Source organism: Pristiophorus japonicus, chromosome 12 (genome assembly GCF_044704955.1).
Source record: "Pristiophorus japonicus isolate sPriJap1 chromosome 12, sPriJap1.hap1, whole genome shotgun sequence".
NCBI lineage: Eukaryota > Metazoa > Chordata > Chondrichthyes > Pristiophoridae > Pristiophorus > Pristiophorus japonicus.
In genome coordinates this window covers 88,612,967-88,640,263 of record NC_091988.1, presented here as the reverse complement: position 1 = coordinate 88,640,263, position 27,297 = coordinate 88,612,967, and the positions used below count along the sequence as shown (strand labels likewise).

At 40.6% G+C, this 27,297-nt stretch overlaps 1 protein-coding gene across 2 annotated transcripts in view; it reads left to right on the top strand.

Moving 5' to 3' along the window:
- edem1 (ER degradation enhancer, mannosidase alpha-like 1) overlaps positions 1-27,297 on the top strand; it is a 47,535-nt gene that overhangs the window by 8,068 nt on the left and 12,170 nt on the right. The window contains exons 3-9 of one of the 2 annotated variants that reach the window (XM_070895727.1): positions 13,344-13,447; positions 14,454-14,625; positions 16,599-16,782; positions 19,512-19,686; positions 21,692-21,812; positions 21,904-22,074; positions 25,001-25,074. In XM_070895727.1, the coding sequence (XP_070751828.1) occupies positions 13,344-13,447; positions 14,454-14,625; positions 16,599-16,782; positions 19,512-19,686; positions 21,692-21,812; positions 21,904-22,074; positions 25,001-25,074 (1,001 nt within the window). The remainder of the gene's footprint in view (positions 1-13,343; positions 13,448-14,453; positions 14,626-16,598; positions 16,783-19,511; positions 19,687-21,691; positions 21,813-21,903; positions 22,075-25,000; positions 25,075-27,297) is intronic. The other variant, XM_070895728.1, reaches the window with a different exon arrangement.

Sequence of the window (27,297 nt, the reverse complement as noted above, 5' to 3'; positions counted from 1 at the left end):
CTGGATGTTGTTCTGGTCTTGCTGCAGGTGGGCAAAGACTGCCCCCGTTAAAGTCTCTTTCAGGCCAGGAGTGAAGCTGGAGAACGGGGATTAATGAGGTAGGAATGGGGTCAAGAAAAGAGGCACGCGCAAGTAGGTGGCATTCACATAAGAGGGCATCCTACTCCTGTGTGTCCTGTTCCTCCTTCAGAGCAAATTGGGAGGCGTAATGGGAATGTTGATCACTAGAAGGTGATGCAGACTAAACAGGCCAATCAGATGGTCGGAATAGATTCTATACCCAACAGTTTAATTTAGACTTATTCTTATGAATCCATTTTGCAATCAATTAATAACTATGAAGATATTTTTCCTCTTGGTAAGGCAAAGTTAATTGTAATAGGAATTTATTGTATTCATGCTACAAAATTTATTTACAATGATAAAATATTAGTTTTGTGATGCTAACTGACGTGCTTGATGTTTTGTATGTTTCGCCAATTGAAATGTGCTACACAAACAAGTGTGTGCTCTCGTGTGGCATGCACCAATGAGTATGTGATGAGGTAAAAGCCACCTTTATAATGAAACTAGAGTGTAAGTCGTTTTGATTTCCGAATAGACAACTTAATATCTGTTTATCCAGCTGACCAATACTCATAGACACTGGAAAGTTGCAGCAGAAACCTGGCAGCCAATGCTCTTGCACATAGGATACAGGTCCTATTTAATGCATTTATAGTTTCCTCCTCTCTTCCCCCGTGTTCAGTTAGAGATGATGAAACCTGCCTCTTAAAGAAGCCTTTTGCCTCTTGATACCGTTTATTGTGGCATATGTGCTTTGTCATGAAGTGCTAGGGTGAGGGTTTGATTATCCCCATGCCTCATTCTGCATAACTCCAGATCTTGGCTGTATGTCCGCCTTTACAACAGACCATGATTTGCAGCTAATTCCGTTGCAATGAATCACTAAATTTGCAGTCACCATGCCGGAGTCATATTAAGCTGCATATTATTAATTGGGTGACATTACTTTTAATTTTAACGGTTTTCAGCTCTCGGTGCGGAGTGCAATGAGTTGCCTTGTCTGCTGTCCTTTTGCTTCAAATTGACAGCACTGTAATGTTTGCAACAATAGCTGAGAAATGGTGTTTGAAATTTGTTAGTGTAGTTCCTTTCAGCGGCAGAGTGAATGCTGCAGGAAATAGGATTGTCTTTTGAATAAAATGGTCCCACAAAATTTAGTTTGAAGTGTCTTTTTGTGTATTTCAGGGAGTGGGTGGCGGGAGTAGTTAAGGAGGGAGCAACCTTCCAATGCCCAAAGGCAGAGACTTGATAATTGAAGTCTCAGTCTTGTAGTAGTTTGGTTATAATGTTTAGTATAAATAGGTGATTTAATGTGAACTTTCAATGGTTTGACTACAATTCAAGGAGTAAAGACTTGTGCAGATGTGAAATACCTAGGTAGTATGTAAGGATACACACCCAGAAAGTGACAAGCGAATAATCCTGGTGCCTACTAAAAGCAGTTCTGCCGTACAAGTGACATATTTTCATATCTACAACACAAAATCCTTCTAAAAGCATAACTGTTTAGATGGAATGGGTCAAAGTGAATAATCTGCTATCCTTATCTAGATTTGAATTCTTGTTGCCTATGATGGGCCACAGTAACATTATAGACCTGTATGCATTCATCCATGTACGAACCTTCCCCAAACTCCTAAAAGACCTCCTAGGTACCTGTATGCAATCCCTGATCATCTAACTTAAATTATAGATCTGCTCCTGTAGCTTAATTTGTATAAACCGGTGTGCGAGGAGACTTCTTCATTATTAGATTTGATTGTATAAAGATACAAAGTAGCTTTAATTTGTTATGTAGGTGTTGAGATAAGCCGCTAATGTTGTGCAGCAATGTGGAAGAAAAGCTGGCACGGTAGTAACCGCACCGCTGGAGATGCTCTAGATTCTGATGGAGATCTACAGTATGAGGGGGATAGGGGAGGGAAGCTGGTTCATGGTAACTACCACATTGACAGCTGGAAACTGTGGCGTACAATGCTCATTTCCGTGCAGCAGCAGATAACCGATTTAGACACTTCTTCATTTGGAGTCACGGAGCTAAATAATCATGACTTATTCTTAATAAATAACAGTATTTTGACACAAAACAAATTTGCCTTTATAGAGGGAGAAAAGGGGCTTGTGTAGTTTGTGACAAAATGGGTATTGAAGTACCTTTAGTGAGAATTATTTAAAGTGGAAACATTTAAGCAAAATTAGACTTTTCTATCGCCATAATAACAATTGTTAAAATTGAGTAGCAGCATATCTTTAGTTCGCTCGTAGGGAAAGGGGATATGGGTTATTAAGTATCTCTACTTGTTGAAACTGCACGGAGCTAAGTTAAGACCTTGACTCCTTGGTAAAAGATTTATATTCTTGCAAGCATAAAAAGAGGCTTGTGACATTCTCGATAGGCTGACCGCTCAGGGAGGATTTTGTGAGTGTGCTGTCAGTGGGACAGCTGTCATGATGTTACTGGTCACTGATGCACTGATGGGAGGAGCACTCTTCTCTCCATATCATAGTGAACTCTTGCAATTGGTCAACTATTGCAAAATAATTTCCCTTTGATTTTGTTCGTTGTTTCATCGGGGCTGGTTTGGAGTAAAAGCCTATGTCTTTTGTATCGTACTGTTTTTATTTAAATTTTTCTTGCACTGGTTAGGTTTTCTCCCTCAAGATGAAGTGGAAATGTATGAGCTGGTTTGAAAGTGCCTAAACACATGACCATTTAATAGCAGAGCAGAATGTGAGACCCTAGTCACAGCAGTGATCAAACTTTGAATATACAATCGGCCATTGTCATTGCAGCAGTTGGAAACTACTGGGATGGTAATTGGTGTCTCTAAAGCACCGTAAGTGCAGGGGGAATTGGTAACGATAACCACTTCACAAACCCCTTTCCAGTTTTTCTTTTCTCGCTCCCTCCCCAAAAGAAAAGCAAGCCACCTGACAGAGCAGCACTCAGCAGTCAAATGTGAATCAGGCAATAGCAATGGAACTGAGCTAGGAAATTGCAAGTTTCAACTTTGAAATCTAGCTCTGCTCAGTCTCAAAAAAAGCATAATGTAAAGAAAAATAAATCTTCGTGTTAAGGATTGGTGAGACAGGGACGAGAAATCTCCTTTCATGGGTAAAATGGTTGCTATATAACTAACCTGCAAAATATATCTCTTGCATGTTTGTGTCCAGATGCTGATAACCGCTTTAGGTTTGCTTTTATGATTATAACATCTGTATTATAACCATCTGCATCATAACACTTCCCAGCAATCCTTTATTTTGTGAAGGATATTTGCACGGGTTTGATATCTTAAAGACTTCTTGAAAGCTTGTCTTTAGAAATTGGAATATTAATGTGAATGCTGTTTTGCCTTTTGATTCCCTCTGGCAAAGCTGTTTCAGTAATGCAAATTTTCTGACCAGTAGGAAGTTGTCTTTCAAGTAAATTCACATTCACGTTGTAAACAGTAAAAGCATGTGTGTTTTGTAGTTACTGTGGGAAGTTGCCAGTAATGATGAATTTTCAGTGTCCTTTGAATTCCACAACAACTCGGTCAATTTCTGTTGCGCGAAAATGCAGATTCAGTGGCAAGGTTGTCTAGGTTTGGGGGACATTTCATTGTAATTATCCTTCATTATCATTTTAAGGTGGTGCCACCTAAGTTACTGAGGCTGTTGTGTGTTGAAGCAGCTAGGCTGTAAATGGTGGCTACCTAAACCAATATTTTCTTATTTAAATGCCTGTGTTTACATCTCCCTAGCGTGGCACCTCTCGATTAGGCGGAGCAGTTTCTAAACATTAAAAGTTGTATTCAAACTGAATTTCCCATTTAACTGGAATTTAAAATTATAATATGATTTTGTCGCAGTAGGCTTAAATGTTGGCGAACCTTCCCAGGTGGTTGTTTGCAGATGCAGTGTAAGATTTCTAAATCTCTGGCATTAAATTGACAGCAAGACCGCTTCTTTTAAAACAATTTGGAATAGTTCATTAAACACATACATGCACATCTATCAGAGAAACAGTGGTCCGCAGCTATTGTACGGATCTACTTAATTACAACAAATACAATGATGTTACAATAAAAAAGATATACTTTACTTCCCTCTGGCAAAACACACAGCCTGCTTCTTTGTTTGTAGAGGGAGGTCCTGTTTTTGCCATATGCTAAGGAGAAGAGAGAGCGAGCAATTTTTGGCTTGAGTTTTTATACCTCTAAGTGCCATAGTTTCTCAGAAAACCTCAGGATTGGGTCTTGGTTCCAGGGCTGTTCCTGATTGGCTTCTCCTTTTACATGTCATACTGGTGCCATTCCTTAATTAGGTTAATGGCTTTCCAGTTAACATCTTTTCGAGTTTCAAAGCCACGCTTCCTTTGTAACTTGAGTTCTGTCCAGCCAGGAGACATGAACTTGGGGAAGGTTTTGTCTCTTCAAACTTGTCTTTTTGTATAATCTACAATCTTAACATTGATTCTGTATATAAAAATGTTATCATTACTGAACACTTTTATTCTTACAGATTCCCCACCTTGAGGGGGAAATATCCTTATTGACTCCTATGGTTTATCTCAGGGCTCACATATCATAAACATTGAGAGCATTCTGATAGCTCTGCTATTTGTTTCTGTGAGGTGGATGACCGCTGTATAATGGGTTTTAAACTTAGAGAGCAAGAGAAAAGTGGATAGCCTGTCTCAGTCCCCACCTCGTAAGGCATATGCCACATGTCGGGGATTTACTATAGTACAATAACATCTCCAGCAGAGACCCTCCCCTTCCCGTCTCTTCAGTGCACCATCGCTTCTCAAAGCACATTGATGTTCGTAAGTCATGCTGCAGCTCCCGCTTCTCAGTCTTCCCTCGGCTTTGGTCGTGGCCAGTATCGCCCCGACAATCATAAGGATCCGTATCATGGTCTGTGGGAAACGAGGTCAGTGTAGTATTTACTCTTTGACAGTTTTTAACTGATTAATGTGAAACAATTTCTTGTACTTAACACCCCCTTTCCCCGGTAACTGAATCAAATAAACCGCGGGATTCAATCGGTCTATAATCGTATGCGGTCCCCATCACCTGGGCTCAAAGGGATGATGCTTTTTCCCATAATTTGGAATCATTACAGAGTCTCTCACCTGATATTCAAAGGGACATACTTTCTTGTCAAAGTACCTTTTAATTTGTCTTTTTGACTTGCCCAGTTTGGTGGCCACAAATCGATTCATCTGATCGGTGTGATCTACTACTTGTTCCAGCCACTTGAAACTACATGATTTCATTGTCAGGGGACTCATCCCTGCTGGTGTTAGCTGGCCTGGCATTCTGATGAGTCTTCCCGTCATGGCCTGATATGGGGAGACCCTGTTGTTTGTGAGGTGTGGACTTCATTGCCATTAAGCACATTGGCAGCATGTTAGCCCATTGAGTGGGGTTGTCTACGCACAATTTTTTTAACATTAATTTGAGGTCCTGTTCCCTCTTTCGACCCCTCCAGACGATTGGGGGTAGTGAGCAATATGTAATTTGTGTTTTATCCCCAACATCTCCTGCAGGTGAGTAAAAATGTTACCGGTAAAGTGTGAACCTTGATCGCTATCCACTTGGACTGGTACTCCTCACCTACAAAACACATGATTTAATAGTGTTTTAGCTGCCGTGATTGCGGTGTTGGAGCAGCAGTGGAATGCTTCGATCCATTTAGTGAATTGATCCACCAACATTAGGGCATGTTGAAAATTGCCTTGCACCTGTGGAAGTGGCCCAATGAAGTCTATCTGGAGGTGAGACCATGGTCCTTGAGGTAGGGGTGCGCTTTGAAGCAAGGCTCGGTTAGTGCATGTGGGAGGATTGTGCTGCAGGCATGGTAGGTACCGTGCCACATATTGGTTGATTGTTTCCCTCATGGAAGGCCACCAAGCTGTGGATGCTACCTTATAGAAGGTTACCAGGGCCGAATAGTGCCCTGCTGTGGGGTGGGAGTGAAAGAGGGAGAACAGTTCCTGACCCACCTCTGGTGGAACACACACCACCAGGCAGGCGTTTGGCTTTCTTTGAACATCAGCAGCTCTCATCTGAGTCGGGCAGTGGCTAGTCTGGTATTGGGAGCCCAGGCTGTTGTTTGAGGAAGGGATCTGGCTCCCTGGTGCCAGGCGCTTACAACAGCATATAGCCAGTATTGCTGCTGCAGGGATTTTAAATCTAGATGATCTGTTGGGGAGGCTCTCTTTCCCCATCAATCCCAGCATTTTTGGCTGCTCTGTCTGGAATTTCCCTCACTAAGTGGACCCCCTTTTCTATGGGCTGCTACCTTCCCCACTTTCTAATTGTCTAATACTGTGGTTTAATCGATCAATTTCTTGTCTCAAATGCTGTATTTCTCCCTCCTCTAACTGCCATATAAGTTGAAGGCTTTCTTTTGTTCTTTTATATTTTGAATCTCTTTTGTTTAGTTGAACCTCTTTTACTTGTGATTCTTTTAAATCTTGTATCTCTTTTGTCCTTGGGTCTTTTAAATCTTGTATCTCTTTTCTTAAATTTTGAATCTCTTTTGCATCCTGCCTCATTAATTTCTCATCTCTCTCAGCGCAGTAATGTGCGATGTATGCCAAGAGACAGTTTTACTGTTTTGGCCTTAGCTCTCTTTTTGATTTATTTTCTCCTGGATAAATGCCACAAGCTCCCCAAAGGACACATGTTGGCCCTTACAGAAGTACGGTGCCTGTGCCTGCAACTCTTATATGTCCTTTATGGGTACCTTTTGTATACTTTCTTCTCATAGACTGCCTGTATATCTCTTGCTGTTTTTTTTTGTACATGACCGATCCCTTCATCCTGTGTCTTTTGAATTTAACTACTGGTGGGTCCACACTTAAACAGTTCCAACTATCGAGACGACTGCTCCTTAATACGAAACTTCTCCCGATCTGTTTAAAAGGTTAGAATCGCAACTCCCGAGATTTCCAATTGTTGAAAAGAATGATCAAAAACTGTTGCACCAGATCCTGGACGAACCCCCAATTTTTGTAAGATTTCTAAATCTCTGGCATTAAATTGACAGCAAGACCGATTCTTTTAAAACAATTTGGAATAGTTTATTAAACACACACACATGCACACCTATCAGAGAAACAGCAGTCCTCAGCTATCGTACAGATCTACTTAGTTACAACAGATACAATGATGTTACAATAAAAAATATATACTTTATTTCCCTCTGGAAAAGCACACGGCCTGCTTCTTTGTAGAGAGAGGTCCTGCTTTTTCCATGTGCTAAGGAGAAGAGAGAGCAATTTTTGGCTTGAGTTTTTATACCTCTTAAGGCCATAGTTTCTCGAAAAGCCTCAGGATTGGGTCTTGGTTTCAGGGCCGTTCCCGATTGGCTTCTCATACATGTGTCTGTCTGGAAGGCCGGTGCCATTCCTTGATTAGGTTAATGGCTTTCCAATTAACATCTTTTCTAGTTTGGTGAGTTTCAAAGCCATGCTTCCTTTGTAACTTGAGCTCTGTCCAGCCAGGAGACATGAACTTGGGGAAGGTATCCATTTTATCTCTTCAAACTTGACTTTTCGTATAATCTACACTTAAGATTTTTATTTTTATACACAATCAATTTTATCATTACGAAACACTTTTATTATTGCAGCAGAATGATTTTTTGGGGGGTCGGTTGCTTGTCCAGGAACCCTGTGATAGCCTTATCGTTTATGTTGCTGCATAGCGATACTTATTTTCATATCACAGCTTAACAGGCAAAGTTTGTGGCTGCAGTGGTGTCAACATGGTGCAAAGATCCAGCCTTAGCAGGTACCCAATGCAGAAGTCAGACTTTTTTTGTTATAGGATTGTGGGCAACATTGGCAAGACAGCATTGCCCATCCCTAGTTGCCCTGAGGGTATTAATAGTCAACCACATGGTGTGACACTAGAGCCACCCATGAGCCAGACTTGGTAGAGGTAGCAGGTTCCCTTCCCTAATGGACATTGAGCAACAAACTGGCAGCTTTCACGGTTCTGTATCTTGTGCTGGCTCGCAAATTGCTAGATTATTGAAATGAATTTCACAACTTGCCGTGGTGGTAAATCAAACTGACAATATAGTGAGCTTGGCCGCTGGGGCTGAGCTAAAGAGAGGGAATTCAGGAGAGGAAGTAAGATAGACGAGCATAGTGGAAACGGAAGCTTGCAGCTGCATTATTGTGCAGTTATTGTCAAACTCAAAAAAAGCGCGAGAGATCTGTTGCAGTACTGCCTTTCAAAGTCTACCTGCTATGAAGTATCTCTTCTCTGGAGGAATATTGATATATAGCAATCATGTTCTGTACACTTGCATCCCCTCTCCTTGACCCTATAGTTTTGTAATGTTTGCAGGGTACTATCATGGGGTTCAAAATTACCCAGGAGTTGCTCTTCTTTTTTTTTTGGAGCAACTTGATTTTTCTAGAGTATCTTAAAAATCCCCATTTTGCATATTCAATTTGCGCCAGTGTAAGTGAGTTAGTTAGGATTTTTAAAGTTTTTTTTTCCAAAAGGGGGTATTATCAGCCACCTATGCCCGTTTTGGCCATTTAGGCCACTTTGGCCAGCTAATAGTTACTCCAAACTTAGGCCAGTGTATGTGGCCACTGTATGTGGCTGCTTGTGCAAACCCTTGCGGAGAGTTATGAAATCAGCGCAGGTAGGTACATCGGAGGCCAGCAGAACTTAATGACCTGACTAAAGAATGTGACTAGGATCAAACAGCTATACAGGACATCATATGTCAAACTTCGCAAAGTTAATTTACCATACATTCATTGAAGCATTCATTGAAGCTTAAACTACAAAAATAAAAAGTAAAAGATAGTTGAATTAAATTGCCCTAATCTCAATTAATTTACACAACTATTTGTTTGCAATGATTATACTGGGCCAAAATTGAGCCCATATTATCTAAATAAAGTCTTTATTTCAATAAATAAGATATTCTGTGTTCCTCCATCACTTATGTTCTTCTTTCACAATAGCACCAGGTAAATAGGCTTGACAAATGGTCACCACTATTCACAAGAGACAAAACATATATAATTTTTTCAAAATATCCAATACAAAATAGAAGTAAGTCCTACCTTCATCATCAGCCCGGGTAGGCAGCCGGCTGGCCTGTGCGGTAGGCCACTCGGCCTGGGATAGGAGCGGGACGTACCAGCAGCCGGTATGATGATGATGATGGAGGTCCCACGCTGCAGCACGCATGGCGAAAGGCTGGGGGCAGGAGCTACTGCGCATGCGCGCACACTCCCAACGCGCATGTGCCGATGTTCCCGACCCGACTGGCCACGCTGCGCGACGACCCGGAAGAGGTCGGAGAGCGGCCAAAGTGGGGACTGATTTTTTTTCGGAGCACTTTTCAACGCAGAAAAGCGGCGCATCTCCAGTGAGTGCGCCGAAAAAAGGGGTGTGCCAATTTTGAGCCCATAGAATGGTTACAGCACTTCAGCTAGTCCCACTCTTTACCCTTTCCCCGTAGCCCTGCGAATTTTTTCTTTCAGGTACTTATCCAACTCTCTTTTGAAAGCCATGACTGAGTCTGCCTCCATCACCCTTTGCATTCCATTCCTCTATGTCCTCTGGTTCTTGACCCTTCTGCCAATGGGAACAGTTTCTCTTTATCTACTCTGTCCAGTCCTTTCATGATTTTAAACTCCAGCTTCTCCAGTCTATCCACATAATTTAAGTCTCTCATCCCTGGAATAATTCTTGTAAATCTTTTCTGCACCCTCTCTAAGGCCTTTACATCCTTCCTAAAGCCCAGAATTGGACACAACACTCCAGTTGAGGTCAAACCAGTGTTTTATACAGGTTCATCATAATTTCCACGCTTTTGTACTCTATACCTCTATTCATGAAGTCCACGATCCCATAAGCTTTTTTAACTGCTTTCTCAGCTTGCCCTGACACCTTCAACGATTTGTGCACATATACCCCTAGGTCTCTCTGTTCATACACCCCCATTAGGTTTTTACCCTTTAGTTTATATTTCCACTCCTCATTCTTTCTACCAAAATGTATCACTTCGCACTTTTCTGCCCACCACCAGCCTGTCTATGTCCTGTTGAAGTCAATCACTGTCCTCCTCACTGTTCACTATACTTCACAAGTTTTGTCATCTGAAAATTTTAAAATTGTGCCCTGTACACCCACATCTAAGTCATTAATATCTATCAAGAAAAGCAGTGGTCCTATACAGACCCCTGGGGAACACCACTGCATACCTTCCTCCTGTCCGAAAAACAACCGTTCACCACTACTCTCTCTTTCTTGACACTTAGCCAATTTTGTATTCATGCTGCCACTGTCCCTTTTATTCTACGGGCTTCAACTTTGCTGGGAAGCCGATTATGTGGCACTTTGTCGAACGTCTTTTGAAAATTCATATACACCATATTAACCGCATTGTCCTCATCAACTTTCTCTGTTACCTCATCAAAAAACTCAAATCAACTTGGTGAAACACGATTTGCCTTTAACAGATCCATGCTGGCTTTCCTTAATTAATCAACACTTGTCCAAGTGACTGTTAATTTTGTCCCTGATTATTGTTTCTAAAAGCTTCCCCACTACTGAGGTTAAACTGACTGGTCTGTAGTTGCTGGGTTTATCTTGACACCTTTTTTTGAACAAGGGTGTAACATTTGCAATCCTCCAGTCTTTTGGCACCACCCTTGTTTCTAAGGAGGATTGGAAGATTATGGGCAGTATCTCTGCAATTTCTTCCTTTAATTCCCTCTGTCCCTTAGGATGCATCCATCTGGTCCTGGTGACTTATCTACTTTAAGTACAGCCAGTCTTTCTTAGTACCTCATCTTTATCAATTCTTACCCCATCCAGTATCTCCTCTACCTCCTCCTTTACTATGTTCTATGGCAGCATCTTCCTTTGGTGAAGTACTTATTTAGTACCTTAGCCATACCCTCTGCCTCCATGTGTACGTCATCTTTTTCATCTCTAATTGGCCCCACCATTCCTCTTACTACCCGTTTACTATTTATATGCTTATAGAAGACTTTTGGATTACCTTTTATGTTAGCTGTCATTGTATTCTCATAACCTCTCTCTGCCCCTTATTTTCTTCTTCTCTTCTCCTCTGAACTTTCTATATTTAGCCTGATTCTCAGATGTATTCTCGACCTGACATCTGTCATTAGCACTCTTTTCCTGCTTCATACTTACTTTTTCGTCATTCAGGGAGCTCTGACTTTAGTTGCCCTACCTTTCCCCCTATTGGGAATGTACCTCGACTGTACCCGAACTATTTCCTCCTTAAAGGCAGCCCATTGTTCCACTACAGTTTTGCCTGCCAATCTTTGATTTCAATTTACCCGGACCAGATCCATTCTCATCTCACTAAAATTTACCTTCCTCCAATTATGTATTTTTACTCTAGATTTATCCCTGCCCTTTTCTATAGCTAATCTAAACTGTATGATACTATGATCAGTGTTCCCCAAACATTCACCGACTGACACTTGCTCCACTTGACCTACCTCATTCCCCAGAACCAGATCCAGCAATGCCTCCTTCCTCATTGGGCCGGAAACTTACTGATCAAGTAAGTTCTGAACACACTTAAGAAATTCTACCCCCTCTCTGCCCTATACACTATTATTGTGCTAGTCTATATTAGGAAAGTTGAAATCCCCCATTTACACTACTCTATAGTTCTTGCATCTCTATAGCATACTATAACTTTAATGTTAATAGGTGGAGTGTTTGAAGTTACTCTTCTATGTCTGCCATACACCATCAGAAGGTACAGGCTGGAGATATGCAACCAGGCCTTTACACTGTATAGAAGCTGGAAGGTGTTTGATTGGCCCCTGTTGAATCGTCTAGTTTCTGTTTGGTTTCTTTCTGACCTATGCCCAAGATTGCTATCTTCCTGTGTGGGGAATGGAGGGCCCAATTTTCCCCAACCCCTTTTCTCGGTGCACTTACCCTAACTGCGCCGACTTTGCGCGCTGGAAACAGCGACGAAAAAAATGCTGGGGGGTGGGGCGGGGGGGGGGGAGGTGCAGAAAACACTGCCGGCTGCTGTCCGCATGCGCAGTGGAGTCTGCGCGCATGCTCCTCGCCCTGCAAGCTGTCGTCAGGACCCGAAGCTCGCTGCCCCTATCCCTGGCTGAAGGGACACCTGATGTTCGCCTGGTGAGTGGGGAATATCCTGCAGTATTTATTCAGGGTCGCTCAGAGTTGTCAGAAACGGAGTGCAAAAGTTGGGAATTTGGTAAGTGGGAATTCGGTGCAGAGAGGGGAAGAAGGTTCTGTTTTTTTGGCTTCTGTACTTGTAGTGGTTCATGTTACATATTTAAATATTTCATATCTACCTATAACTTAAACTAGATCAAGTAATGAGTTGAAATACTATAAGCTAAGTTGATTAAATAGATGTTGAAAGGTTGTTTTCGCTGGCTGAGATTATCCACTTTGGACCCAAGAAAGAATGATCAGAATAAATGGTGTGAAGTTTGGAACTGCGGTGCTTTAAATGTACCAACCTGCGCCGAATTCTTAACTGCCCGCAATGTTTTTCAGAGCTGGCCATATATGCTGACCTAAGTCGATTTGGAGTAAGGTTTAGCTGGCTAAAGTGGCAGAAATGGTCAAAACTGGTGTAAGTAGCTGGGAACGTGCCCTTTTGGGGAAAAAAAAACTCAACTTTAAAAAAAAAAAAAAATCCTAACTGAGTTACTCTGGAGCAAGTTTATTGGGGAAAATGGCGTTTTTAAACTTGCGCCAGAAAAACCAACTTTTTCAAAAAAAATTGGAGCAAGTCATGGCCAAAATTGAGCCCAGAGAGTGCAAACCTATATCCCTGTACCAAGTTGAAACTTGTAACAAGCACTGTGCCAAGTTCTATGTTTGCATTTTCCCAACTTTATAGTTCTCCATTTCTCTCCGCTTTCTCCACCTCCCCTGCCTTCAAGAGGTTATGGACGCATTTGTTAGGACATGTGCTGATTTTGATTAGATTTGTACTTTCCCATGTATATTAAACTGCTGCGCTAAATTGGATTAAAATACAAAGGGAAAAGTGTTTAATGGAAATTTCTGGCTAGCTATCTTGAATTGTTACGAATGGAGTTGATGATGGAAAAGATCACTTGCCATTTCATACTGTGCACCCTCGTTTTGCAGTGTATTTCTGATAGCTTATTTGGGAAGCTAAATGCTCACTGTGCAGCATTTACTCATTTCACACTTCTTAATCTGACGAATTATAAAAATTATAGCAACATTTTTCTGTTCACTCTACAGGTTTTGGGCAATGCTTCAGAGTTCAAGAGAGCAGTGAAGCTGGTGATTACCACAGTCTCTTTTAATAAAGATTCAACCGTGCAAGTCTTTGAGGCGACTATCAGGTGAGCCGTAGGCCTCCTACTTCCTGTACCTCAGCATTTCTGATCCATGTTACTACTCAACAACCCCCCCCCAGCCCCAGAAGTTTGTGTGTGTATTAGGTGAGAAGGTCAAGCTTGACTGTAATGCCTAGCGTACAAAAATGGGTATAGCAGTCGGCCATTCAGCCCTCAAGTCTGTTCCACCATTATATCCGTTGATACCCTTACTTATTTATCAATCTCAGTCTTGAACATTTCAATTGACCCAGCATCCAGTATTTAGGGGGAAGCAAGTTCCAGATTAGTGGAAATGTGGGAACTCTGTTTGTGAAACTACGCTTCCTGATTTCACTGCAAATGACCCAGCTCTAATTTTAAGATTATGACCTCTTGTTCTGGATTCCCCCGCCAGAGGGAATAGATTTTCTATCTATACTACTGATCATTTTAAATAGGTTGATTGGATCACCCCTTAACCGTCTAATCTCGAGGGAATACATGCCAAGTTTATGCTACTTGTCCTCATAATTTTACCCAGGTATTATTTCTGGTGAATCTGCTGTACCCCTTCCAAGGCCAATATATCTTTCCTGCGGTGTGGTGCCCAAAACTGAACGCATTACTCCAGATGGGGTCTGGTCAAGGCTCTCTACAACTGAAGCATAACTTCCTCCCCTTTCTCTCCAGCTCCTTTAAGATAAAGGTTAACATTCCTTTAGCCTTTTTGACAACTTTTTATGCCTGTTCACTAGCTTTTAGTGAAAGCTTGGTTCAGTGGCCTGCTAACACTCACAATCTCAACACTTGCATGAAGAATGACCACTTGATTTATGTACTGGAGTGTGCTTGGGATTTTTTTCTCATCACATATCCTCCTCCTTGGTGCTAAATATCCCTGAATTTCTGTGTTTAATCTTCATTGCAGTTTTAATCCTAAAAACTCACCAAAGAAAGCAAATATCTACCTTTTCTCCTCACAGCACATATTTCTAGTTGTCCTTTAACAGCTTGTTTTGTTTTGCTGTAGGATATTAGGAAGCTTGCTATCTGCTCATATGATTATAATGGACCCTGCTCAGCCCTTCGGAAACATGGCCCCAGAGGGTTATGATGATGAGTTGCTTCACTTGGCTCGTGACTTGGCTGTGAGATTGCTGCCAGCATTTGAAAACACCAAAACTGGCATTCCTCATCCTAGGGTATGTGACGCATGGTGTTTGAGTTATGAACTGTTGTCTGCTTTTTATATATGCAAACAACTATAACATTGTCAAACATCTTTATTTTGTGTAATGGTAAGTGAAAACTATTACAAGTTCAAGTAATCCATAATATTTAGTTTTGGAATTAGAGTATTTCTTGCCTTTTAACTATATATTTAAGCACAAAGTATGATTGGCAAATGCATTGGTCGTCCTGTGGACTTGTGCATCCTTTTCCTTTTCTCCCTCATGCAAGTGAAAAAATTACAATCTTGGTTGTGCCACTTTTTGGAATTGCTGAGCAGAGGTTGTTATCTCCTGTGGAGAGGTAAAATTGAGGAATTTCATCCATCGGAGTGGTATTGGCGCAAGCTTGGGAGCAGGTTGCTTGATTTCTGGGCGCAGGGTAGGGAATAGTATACGTTTGAGAACAATCAAGACCGGTGCGGAGTTACTTATAAGATTTTAGAACACCAGCCCGAAGAGCTATCTTAAAGCTTTGAGAAAGCATAATACATGTTTTTACACTGGCTTTCGAGGAGAGCTTAACGGCGCTTGATAAATGCAAGTTTCTGTACCCAAAACTTCTGTCTCCTGCACCCATGACAACCCCAGTATGGATTAGCCAGATTTACTTATGGCTGGCTACTGGCATGACTTGGAACCCAGGTTACCTGGCATCTGTTCTTGACAAATCAGTAAGTGCAGAGTTGCTGACAGGTAGGTGGGTGTGAGACATGGTCAGAAACTAATGGTGTAAGTAAGCGCTCTTCGTAAGGCCAATGTAAAATCAGTTGTTGTGTGATAGTACTGTAAAATTGCAGTTAATTTCCTTTTTCGCACAAATTTATTGAACCTCAACTTTGAATGCTAGTACAGTCCTATCCACTTATCTTGACCTCAGTTAGGTCGACAGCCTACTTATGGTGACAAAAATATCACGGCAAAGTTCCTTTACATTTAAACAAAAAACTTACCATTTGTCGACATCAACATTAACTCTGGACTGCTTAAATCTACAACGTTTTTAAGTCTCTAATTGCATTAAAGGCTTGTGCTGCTTACCACTTACGTCAACACCTAACATGGACCGGCAAACTCCTTCCTGAGTGACTCCTGTAATCCTAGTGCGTGCAGTGCTCACCGCCCGACCTGGACTGACAAACACCTTTAGCGCAGTTTGACTGAACATCATCCCAGCTCCTGTGCCATCTCTATGCCCCAAGGTTTAACTGTTCACAAACTCCTGCTTGCTGGGGGCTTTCTCTTTCATATGGGCTTCTTTTTATTGTATCCTTCCACCGCAGGTAAATCACAGTGATAGCAAGCTGCTTGGTCAGCTTGACATCAATTCAAAGGAATCGCTTATGTTGACAGTTGGAATGCTGCCTGAAATGTCGGCATAAGCAGGTAGGACTGTATCTGTGAACTACATTTTAAATATGATTTAAATATTGAAATGTAGGATTTCAAAATTGTTTAAACTGCACCTGAAGAAGTTGGCCATCAGTTTCCAGCTTTTTAAAAATTACATTTTAAGTTTGCTTGATTATCTTGCTTGTCCTGCAAAATGAACATTATTCCTGCTAATTTGAAAGGTGTTCAGTCAGAACAAGTGAACAATGTGCAGTAGCCACATCCACAGTAGTAGTTACAGCTGAGAAGAGCAGGTACTTTTGCTTTACATTGTCTTGACAAAAGATGAGGTATGGACAGAAGATATTGGGGAGTTTGTCACAGAAGATATTTGAGGGTTTGTCACAGATGAATGAACTGCAATCACTTGTTCAAGTGGAACATGGGACCTTGACTTCAGAGTGAAGCTCATTCAAACTGAAGCAAGCCAAAGGTTCTGGGGATGTATTGTGGCGATTTAATTAGCTGCTGATCTTGATTTTATTTTGCACTATGCACAGCAGAAAGTAATGAAGTAAAGTACTCTACCTTTTGTTTAAAAAAAAAACTTGCAGGTGAATCTAAAGAAAGGGGTGCCTTCAACTTGTCTTAATGAAACCTGCACTGCTGGAGCTGGCTCTCTGCTTGTGGAGTTTGGAATCCTGAGCCGCCTCATTGGGGATTCTACATTTGAGTGGGTAGCTCGCCAAGCTGTGAGAGCCCTCTGGAAACTGAGAAGCGATGAGACAGGACTGCTAGGTACTTAATGCATTATTTGGGCTTCTGAATTACTCGTGAAACTTCACAAAAGCTGCAATTTAATGACACAAACTCTTAATATTTTGATTGGCTGTTTTACATCAGGAACGTTTTCTTTAAACATTAAATTGCAGCTTGTGACGAGAGCTGAGCTATAATGTGGCCTGTTTTCATTTAAAACATCTGAATCCTACATTTCAATGTTTGGGTAACAAGTGGCTGAATCCTTGATTAATTAGAAGGACAGCTTTGTGTTTGTGGCTAAATCTGTAACTTCTGAGAGAAGTTGCCATGGTTATGTCACCAGGATCGCGTGACTGGCGAAGATTATAGTTCACTTTTAATGTACATGTTACAAATTACAATAAAAGAAAATGCACGGTTCATTTTATTTTTAGTCCTTAGCGTACTACAAAAAGTTGTTGCCAAGATATCAGGCGTCTCAGACAATTAAAATTTTTGCGCTGCTGTTTTTAATTTATCCTCCTTGCTTTCAGTTGATTGCTCTCCTTAATAACTTGATCAACAGCAGGAGCTTGCTGTAGAGAGTCAGCAGTTTCTCTTATTGAACTTGTCATCGTATTATTGTATATTTAAAAATAACAATTATTTAGCTTGAATATGGAACTTCCGTCCATCTGTATGTTTGTGGATTACACAGTGGCACTTATATTTTTGCTCCAAATATTTGGGAGAATGCACTAAGGTATAGTAATAGCTATACAATATAATATAAAATCTTGCAAATAAGGCACATTTCAGTAAAGTGTAACATTGTACTGTTGTGCCTTTTCTGTCAGGCATATGCCATGCCATATCTAATGTTTTTGTGATGCATTTAAATGCAACAATATCAAGCCGATTTCTTTTATTTGGGTCCCAGTGATTAAATCCTGTTTTGGATCTGTTGCATTGCAACTTTGAGGGCTACTCAGCTCCACTTGTTTGAGGTCTTTGAGAAAGGGACTTTTGGCCCACCCTGAGCTACTACTCTCTCCACCTAGGGCTGTGGCTTAAGTCTAATTGAAAATGCTTACTGTGCTTTTAGTATGTTTATTTCCTGTGATCTGCTCTGATATCCATTCATAGCAGGAGATCCTCTCCGCCTACATCACCCTCTTTGACCAGTGGCCTCCCTCTCGAATTGCCTTGTCCTTGTCCACCTTTACCAAAGCCTTGCTCTTCTAGCCACCCTTGACAACCTACCGACCTCCCACACCCGAATGGAATTGCTTAACTGAGATACCCTCTCCGCCTCCCCTCGACACTCCACCGACCTGATATTCCCCATTCATGCCTCATAGACCTCAGCCACAACAGGAGAATACAGACAGATCACAACAATAAGCATTGAAAAGGAGAAAGGCAGAGAACATTACAGGAGAAAGTCAGATATAAGGAGCAAAAATAGGCAGATGAGGGGAAAGGGAGAGACGGAGAATGGCAGAAGCAGGCCCGTAAAAGGATAAACATGCGCAATTCTGCATGAGAGAAGCAGAAGATGTGCAACCGAACAAAGATCTTGAAACTAAGGAGAAACTGACCAAATTAGAAAAAGAAACTGAGAAAACCTCATAATTACGTTAAGACATTCATTCATATCATCTGACTAAGCAATGCCATGGGATATCCACTAATATAGTGTAATCTTTGTGTATCTCCTGTCAGTCAGGATACATTATTTTATAACCAAACTGGTGTGACCACAATACAGGTGTTCAGTCATGCAACACACAATGTATTATCAGGGCCCTGGATTTTTTTGGTCACTGAATCGGCCACCTTGTTTTTTAGTTACATGTACATTTTTACTCATGCTGTGTTTTGAACAGATGTGTATTCTCCATCTATACCTGGAGTTGACACAGTGGGGTAGAGCATTTAAGTGCATTGACGTACGTTGCCATGAATGTTGGGACCTGGGTGCATGTCCTGAACTGAACTTCATTGTTTTGCAGAACATAGCCTCCTGCTGTGGAGGTGCGACACTTTCCCAAGTTGCTCTTGTGACATATTTGGAAGCTTAGGAGCAGGTTGTTGGCTCTCTTCCTTATTTGTCTGGTATAAGGAGACCCAATTAGAGAAAGGGGATGAATTAACTTTGTGTGTTCACTTCATTTTTAGATCCCTACAACAATAGCTAAGCTAACTTTTCATGTTTGGAAAATAGCATGCTTACACTTTTTTTTAAACCAGTTGACACAATTAAAATATCCGCTTTTTTCTATTCTAGTGTAACACCATGAAAACTGCAGCTTCAACGTACATTGAAACCTTATTCATTCGGATAGCCTGAGCTTTTCCCGTATCAGTTGATTTGTGAACCAGTTAAAATGACTGGTGTATTTAACTTCAGTGTATTACTTAACCATTGGTGTCCACTCAGGATGTAATTGATGTTTGATTCATTTTCCATTGCACCCTAAATTCACAAAAAAAATAGGATGTGAATTCTGGGGGGTAGGGAGGTGCTCCATTTCTAATGGGCTTTTTAACTGTCCATTTGGAAGTTTTTACAACCACTATTGGAATTTCTGCACCTTCATTGGGCATAACCTTCATCCTGTTTAGAGTCTATTTGTTAACCAAATTGAACGGTCAAACTGCTAAGAGAAGATGTCATCTCTGATTGGCAGTTAAAATTGAATTTCTTGCAAGGGACTAACTTTTGAACCTCGAGCATTTACTTGAACTTCTGGACATTTAGTTTGCTTTCATCTTTTCCATAGGGAATGTGGTAAATATTCAGACTGGACATTGGGTTGGAAAACAGAGTGGATTAGGAGCAGGAATGGACTCTTTCTATGAGTATCTTCTGAAATCCTACATCCTATTTGGAGAAAGTGAAGATCTGGAGATGTTTAATGCTGCTTATGAAAGCATTCAGCATCATCTGAGGAGAGGGTATGATATTCTTAAACTGTATCTTTTAAGTTCATGGATAATTATCTTGCTACAGCCAGCTTTCCTAGATTTGCGTTTTAAAATTTTGTGCCTCTTAGCATCTTGTTACAGATTTTCATGTAATTGTACATTCACTCAGAAAATTCATGTAATTCTAGTAAATTTCTGTAATTTTTCTTACATATTTTATTGGAGCATTGTATCATGTAGCTTGTAAAGTAATGATGAAAGAAGGAACCGTTATGAAAATTAACTTAAGCCATTAATTGAGAAGCCCTACCAAACACCTGTTAGATTTAACGTGCAATGTAAACTTATAACTCAGTCAGTATTAAACAATGGGGTTTCTTTTTGCCTCCACTGAACACATTTTGAATAACTCGAATGACACAAGATACTGTTACCTGGAGCAAATGGGATTGGCTTATCGAATCAATTCAAGACAAACTATTTTTAACTTGTGCTTGATTTTCCTAGTTTTACATTATGGGGAATTGTTGGTCCACTCTATTTTAGGAAATGTTAATAGTATAGAGCAGAATCCCTTCTCGAATGTGAGCAATGGTATATTGTTGGTACCTATGATCCAAGTAGTGATAATTATAACCTGATTTCTGTGCTGTATAATGCACAGCTTGAGGCTTGCTGATTGATTTAATTTGCATAAGGTTTCAAAAACAGCAACTAAATCCATTCGCGGTATTTCCAGGTACTGGTTGTGGTTTGAAGTGTGCAAAGCCTTTGAGAACAGCAGAATTGTTTTTAGGACTGTAGAAATCCGTTTCATGCCACATTCATTTTGTGATTTGATAGTTATGCAAGTTGTACTGTATCGAAGTTATAATAAAATAGCACCTGATTGTGGCAAATGGTATGCAAGTACAATGCTCCTTGCTGGGATGGGGCTGGGGCTGGAGCTTGTTGGGATGTTCTTTGATTTACTGGCAGTTCCCTGTTTCACAATAGAACAGCCATGTTTCTGCACTTAGCCATAAGCAGACTGGTTGCCAGTGCAGCTCTGAAGTTTCATACCATGGTCCTGGAATCGCACATTCTATCGGTGATTAGTCGCCAATCATATTTTTTTACTTTCTGCTGACAAAACAACTATGACTACACTTTTTAACAATGCACTGCAGGAATGAGCCAGCAATTATAGCAAAGCCTTTTCTAATATTTTCTATGCCTCTTCGTTAATACAACACACTTTTTGGGGGAATTTTTTTCCTCTGGCCATAGTATTTTTAGGCAATTTGAAATTACAGCAATATTGCACCAGAATAAAGGAAAGTATTGGAGCTGGGAAAGGGTGTCTTTGATATAGAAAAACCTCTTGTTGTTACCAGAAGGCGAGTGGACAGTATACATCAGTTTGATTCTCTAGAAAGAGATGGGACTGAGGAATATGATGAAAAGGAGTGATAGGTCTCTGAAAAATGGATGGGCTTATTTGCCTCTGTTCCTAAAAATGTGTGTCTCGAGTACATAGAAGTTAGTTTCCTCTTTCAGTCCAGATATAATTTTTTTTTAAACTACAGTCGGCTGCCATGTAGAGAGTCCGAGGATTGAGCAATGGATTACGAGCTCGCCAACAATCTTGATGTTTTTTGTACACTGCTGTTGCACCATTTTATTAGTCTGCTTAGCTATGCATGTCATGCCATGTCTTTATAAATAATTTGGGGTCTGCAGATCACAATGCTCCACATTTGAGAATCTTGTGATTCTTGCCTCAGCCTTCAAAAACAAACATACAATAAATTACCACATGGTATACAGCATTGGAGATATACCAACTTGATAAACTGAGATGTTGTCTGTGGTAATATCTTGATGGTCTACTCGTACTTACTGTATTTGGACAGTAACAAAATTAAGTGGAAAGAAATGTTATGAAGGAGTGTTGGGGTCAGTGGACTCCTCCAGCTCTACAGTTTATTATCAATTGGAATTTACTGCTAGATCATAGTTTTAAATTTCTATTAATGTATTTCTTAACGTGCAGGCGTGAAGCTTGTAATGAGGGAGAGGGAGATCCTCCGCTCTATGTTAATGTGAATATGTTTAATGGCCAACTAATGAACACATGGATTGATTCACTACAGGCGTTTTTCCCTGGTCTTCAGGTATTTTCATTAATTTTAAAATTGCCATTTTTCTAGTCTTTTTATAACCTTTAAGTGTGGCTTTTTATAATGGTCTTTTTATTTATTTTAGGTTTTGACAGGTGATGTAGAAGATGCCATTTGCCTTCATGCCTTTTATTATGCCATATGGAAACGTTTTGGGGCTCTTCCAGAGCGGTATAACTGGCAGCTTCAAGCACCTGATGTGATGTTTTATCCACTAAGGCCTGAATTAGTTGAGTCTACTTATCTGCTGTATCAGGTATGGCACCAGAAATGTATTGTTTAATAGTACCCGCAATCGATCAACCAGGTTGCCTCTGGCCTGACTCATTCTTTCGCCTCCATATCATCTCAAGCTGTGCCAGACAGTATCTCATTTGGTTTACTGGAGCTCTTGGCCTTGGGTGAGTGTTACAGGATTATGGTCTAGGTAGGGAAGAGTTTGGGTTTCACTCTTGAGTTAGATAGTATAGGATTCACTCCGGCACTGCAGACCTACAAAACCAGGTGGAAGTACTGGACTCGCTGGCTGTTCTTCAAGTCTTCCACCAATGCAGCAAATTAATTGCCGAAGAGACTCGCCCTGCACCATCTCCAGGAAGGTCTAAGGAGTTGCACTACATTTAGGGGTCTGTTATATTTTTTAAGTTCACTCACAAGATGTTGGCGTCACAGGCAAGGCCAGCATTTATTGCCCTTGAGAAGATGGTGGTGAGCAACTCCACAACTGAGTGGCTTGCTAGGCCATTTCAGAAAGCAGTTAAGTGTGGGTCTGGAGTCACATATAGGCCAGACCAGGTAAGGGTGACATATTTCCTTCCCTAAAGGACATTAGTGAACCAGATGGGTTTTTATGACAATCCAGTAGTTTCTAGATTTATTTAATTAACTGAATTTAAATTCCCCAGCAGCCGTGATGGGATTTGAACTCTCATCTCTGGAATGCTCGTCCAGTAACATAACCACTATGCTACCATTGATATATTCAAGATTGCATCAGGGTCCATAGATGTTTTGAGAGTACAGAGGTTTTGATCAAGACAGATTTTCAACACAAAGTAGGACATGTCCTCCATGGGCTTGCACTGTTGGTTCACTCAAGGATCCAACTCTTTTACAATGGGCAGTCATTTACTCTAGACCTCTCAGTCCATTCCTAACCAATGCGAATAGCCTTAAAGGTTTTTCAGCGGAATTGTGGCAATGAACTTGAATTTGTAGGGCCTAATAATCTGCCTGGATAATCTCTTCAATTCTAAGCTGCTGTTGCAACTTTTTTTTTTTGAGGGCTCTGGCACAATAAGATGATTTAAAATGTGAGACATTTGCACCTCCAAATAATGGCCCAAATTCTGCGGTCAGTAATAAAGGGATGGCGCTTGTCGCTGCCCACAAAGATTTAGCGGGCTCTGTGGCGTAGATTTTGCCTATTACGGCAATTTCATTCTGGCGCTATCTATACGGGAATCTCTGGTGTCCAGGAACGGTGAAGTCATCAAGCAGGCTGAGCAGCCAATCATATTTAAGAATTTTCCCAGACAGCAAACCAGGAAGTAAAGAGCACTGATTATTATTCACCTTTTTAAAAAATCATTTTACTGAAAGTGAAATAAAGATTGGGGCATACACATGGGATTAGGGCAGAAGCTGAAATATCATAAACTTGAAAAAAATAAAACTTATTATTTAAAAAAAAATGAAATTTTTATAATGGAATGGAGGGAATGATACTCCACACTTCTAAAATTACTTTTTCAGTGCCAGAGAAGTAATTCTGACTTAGTATGCCATTTAAAAACTCAGTTACACCTCATTCAGCAAACTTTAACATTTTCAATGTTTTTTACAGCGAGAAGAGCACGTAAAAAGTTGAACTTCACGTTAAATTACTGATTCTGTTCTGATTGCAGACTGCAACAGCACACCTAGTGGAGGAGCAGGGTATCACCGCAAACTCCGGGCCAATAATTCTTAAATTTTTGGGCCATTGAGCGTATAACACCACTGCAGATAGCTTTAGGTTCTTTACTCCAAATATCTCTTTCTGGTTTAAAATTTCAACCCACTCCCGTAGAATGAGCGTTCATCTATGGAGCGTAACTACTGCCCAACGTTGAGGTAACTTGCATTGAGCACAGGGGTTGATTGAGAGCCCTCTGCACTGTAATTTGGTTTACTGACCATATTGCACGCCCTCGTGATCAACCTTGATTTTAGAAGGTGGTAGAATAAACAGTTCTCTGGACTGTGGCTTAGGCTGACAAATGCCAAACAGATTTATGAGACAGTAACTGGATGTGAACAGAAGTAGATTTGCGGTAGTTATGGGCTTAACTAACCTCATCTTGTAAGATGGGAAGTAACAGTTGTTTGGTACTGACTTTTCCAGGTTTCAAGAGTCTTCACAGAGGACCTTTCGGTAATAGCTGCATACCTATGTTGCAGGACTTTCATGTGTATCTGGATGAATGGTTAGCTTGAGCTTCCAGCCTGGACTCCAGAAATTGGGCTTTTGGTCAGTCATAAGAAGTCTCAGCTGGATCCTTTGCAGGATGTGGTTTCTACAGTTCTTTACAGTCAGACATGGAATGTTCTGCATGGGATAGATTTGTAGTGCACAGGAGCCTAAATGCACCCCTTGGTGGACGGTACCTATCTCTTGGTCCAAGTTTATCTTCAGATATTCGTGCTTATGACAGATGCCATATTTGTAGTTCCTAATACATGTCTTTTTATGACTGCCCTGGAACTAAATTTGCTTAAACTCTAACTAAATATGGGAAATGGCTTGATTTTTTTTCCATTTTAAAAGTAGGGGATAGAGAGCTATCTTTACAAATTTCATGTTTTCTCACCTTTTCTACTGAAGACTTTGACTCGTGCTGTGGTACTGTTCCACACATACACTCTTTCCTCAGCCTGGGGACACTGAATTCAGTCAATTATAATATCCCATTATTGTTTTGCCTGAGATCTGCCAACTAGGCACGAGCTAGTAACCGTTTTCCATTATGTAGTTTAGCACATTATTTTGAAGTGCATTTGTGTATTAATGAAGTGTGTTATTTTCTTGAAAATCATTATAAATGCTGCATTTAAAAATTGTGCAGTTGATTTTATGCTGTCGAATGCCAGCATTAATTGTTTGATCTGATGCTATCTCTTGTTAAACCATTTGATATTAGGCAACAAAAAACCCTTTCTACTTGCATGTGGGAATGGATATCCTCCAGAGTCTGGAGAAGTACACCAAAGTCAGGTCAGTGCTAGAATATCATTTATAGACTTTATCTGGGCGACTTACTTCATTTGCCATTTTTAAAAGTTAAAAAAACTAGTGTTGCTCTAAGTCTGTTTTTTTTTAAACTCTCTGCACTGGCTTCTCTGGGGATAGGATTTCTGGTTAAATTTTATATTATCAACACATTTGTCTATATTTTTGATATAGGGGTAAAAGGATTTTGATTTGTTGAATTGGATGTAACAAAAAATAAATTCCCACTGGCATCTCTCACTGGATTGTTTTATTCAATGAGCCTGGGAGGAATTGGTTGCACACGCATGAGCAGAGTGGGAAGCAAGTGCCAGCCTATTGGAAAGTGGGCAGCTGGAAGAGAAGTAGGACCTGTGTTACAGGGACCCCTCGTGTCTGGCGCTCAGCCCCGGGTTACTCTGTTAATGTTTTGGCTTGGCAATCCCAATTGGGTATAATAAGGCTTCATTGTAACATTAGCAGAATCAGTCATATACACAGTATTCAAGCAACAATTAATAGAATCAAGGTCAGTAGTCTGAGTCTCTGGACAGCAACAGAGTATGGTAGGTAATTTTCAAATGTTTTTTTTTAAATGTTTGCTCTCTTTCATTTATACCCCTTTCCTTATGGCTCTGTTGTGCATGAATGCCCCTGCATCAGTCGAAATGCATTGGCTCCATTCTGTCTAGTTTCAACCAGCCATTATCTTACACACACCACTATCCTTATTTGCCCAGAATTAGACGTGACCTCCCTCCAAGAAACTATCAAAGCATGCAATCAATAAATTAACAGTTAATGAGGTTAAAGCCATCCAAATCCATCTAACAGTTAATGAGGTTCAGGTCATTTAACAGTGATTCAAGAGTTAATTCATTATATTTCAATGGCATAAAAATGGTTACTACTTCATATTTCAATAGACCCTAACCTGAGGGAGAAGAACTTTTTTTCAATACACCACAATTATTGTTACCTTAATAAAGTTGCCACTTCATGTCTATCTACTTTTTTTATTAAAAATATTTTATAACACCTCTAAACCAATAGACTAAAATGAGCAAAGCTCACAGAACTGCAAACGGAGCAACAGTTAAGATTCAAATAACAAACAATAATTAGCAAGTAAAATCAAGGAAAACCCAAAGGCGTTTCATAAATACATTAATAGCAAGACGATAACTAAAGAAAGAGTAGAACTTATTGGAGACCAAAAAGGTAACCTGTGTGTTAAGGTGGAGTTCTTAATGAATACTTTGTGTCTGTCTTCACAAAAGAAAGGGACGATGTAGACATTGTAGTTGAGGAGGAGTGTGAAATATTAGATGAGATAAACGTAGTGAGGGGGGAAATATTAAGGGGTTTAGCATCTTTGGAAAGGGTGGTAGAGGCAGAAACCCTCAATGCATTTAAAAAGTACTTGTAATATGCACTTGAAGTGCTGTAACCTACAGGGATGCAGACCAAGAGCTGTGAAGTGGGATTAGGCTGGATAGCTCTTTTGCGGCCAGCACAGACACGATGGGCAGAATGGCCTACTTCTGTGCCGTAAATTTCTATGATTCCTAGCGGTACCTTGGATCCTGGTCTGCAATATACACGGTCTCCCGCCATAAGTGTTTTCCTACATGTTTTATTTGTCTCTGCTGCTTCATTGTCCTGAAGGATGCAAAGACATTCTGGGCTATATCTTGCACCTGGGTGCAGGCGAGTTGGGGAACAAAGAAATGTATGTGTTGTGGAGTTGATATCCCAAGTGTGATTAAGCCCTTCTAACGTTATTCACTTGTGTTAGTGCTGACCAAAGGACAAAGCCTTAAGCACTTTACAATCATCCATTACCAACTTATAGTTGCATACATAAATAATGTAAAGGCTAACCTAATATTTAAGTACTAAAGAGAATTTAACTTGGCATCTTTCAAAAACGGTTCCTGACCCAGCTGCACAATTTTGTCTGTTGCTACTTCAGTAACTTTTAAAATGTTACAGTAAAATGTTCCACTACCAACTACTCCCTTTTAGGCAGGCAATTATGCTTGTGCTAGAGCACGGTCCTGTGGGTACTGGCGGGTATCTGGTATCTCATCCAAATACCCATTCTCAGTGTGTGCACATGAACAGAGCGTGGCAGCAGAGATTGCGGGGGAGGGAGGGGTGTCTCCAATCCCCTGGTTTCTTCCTGACCACCAACAACAACTTGCATTTAAAGAGCAGTTTTAAAAT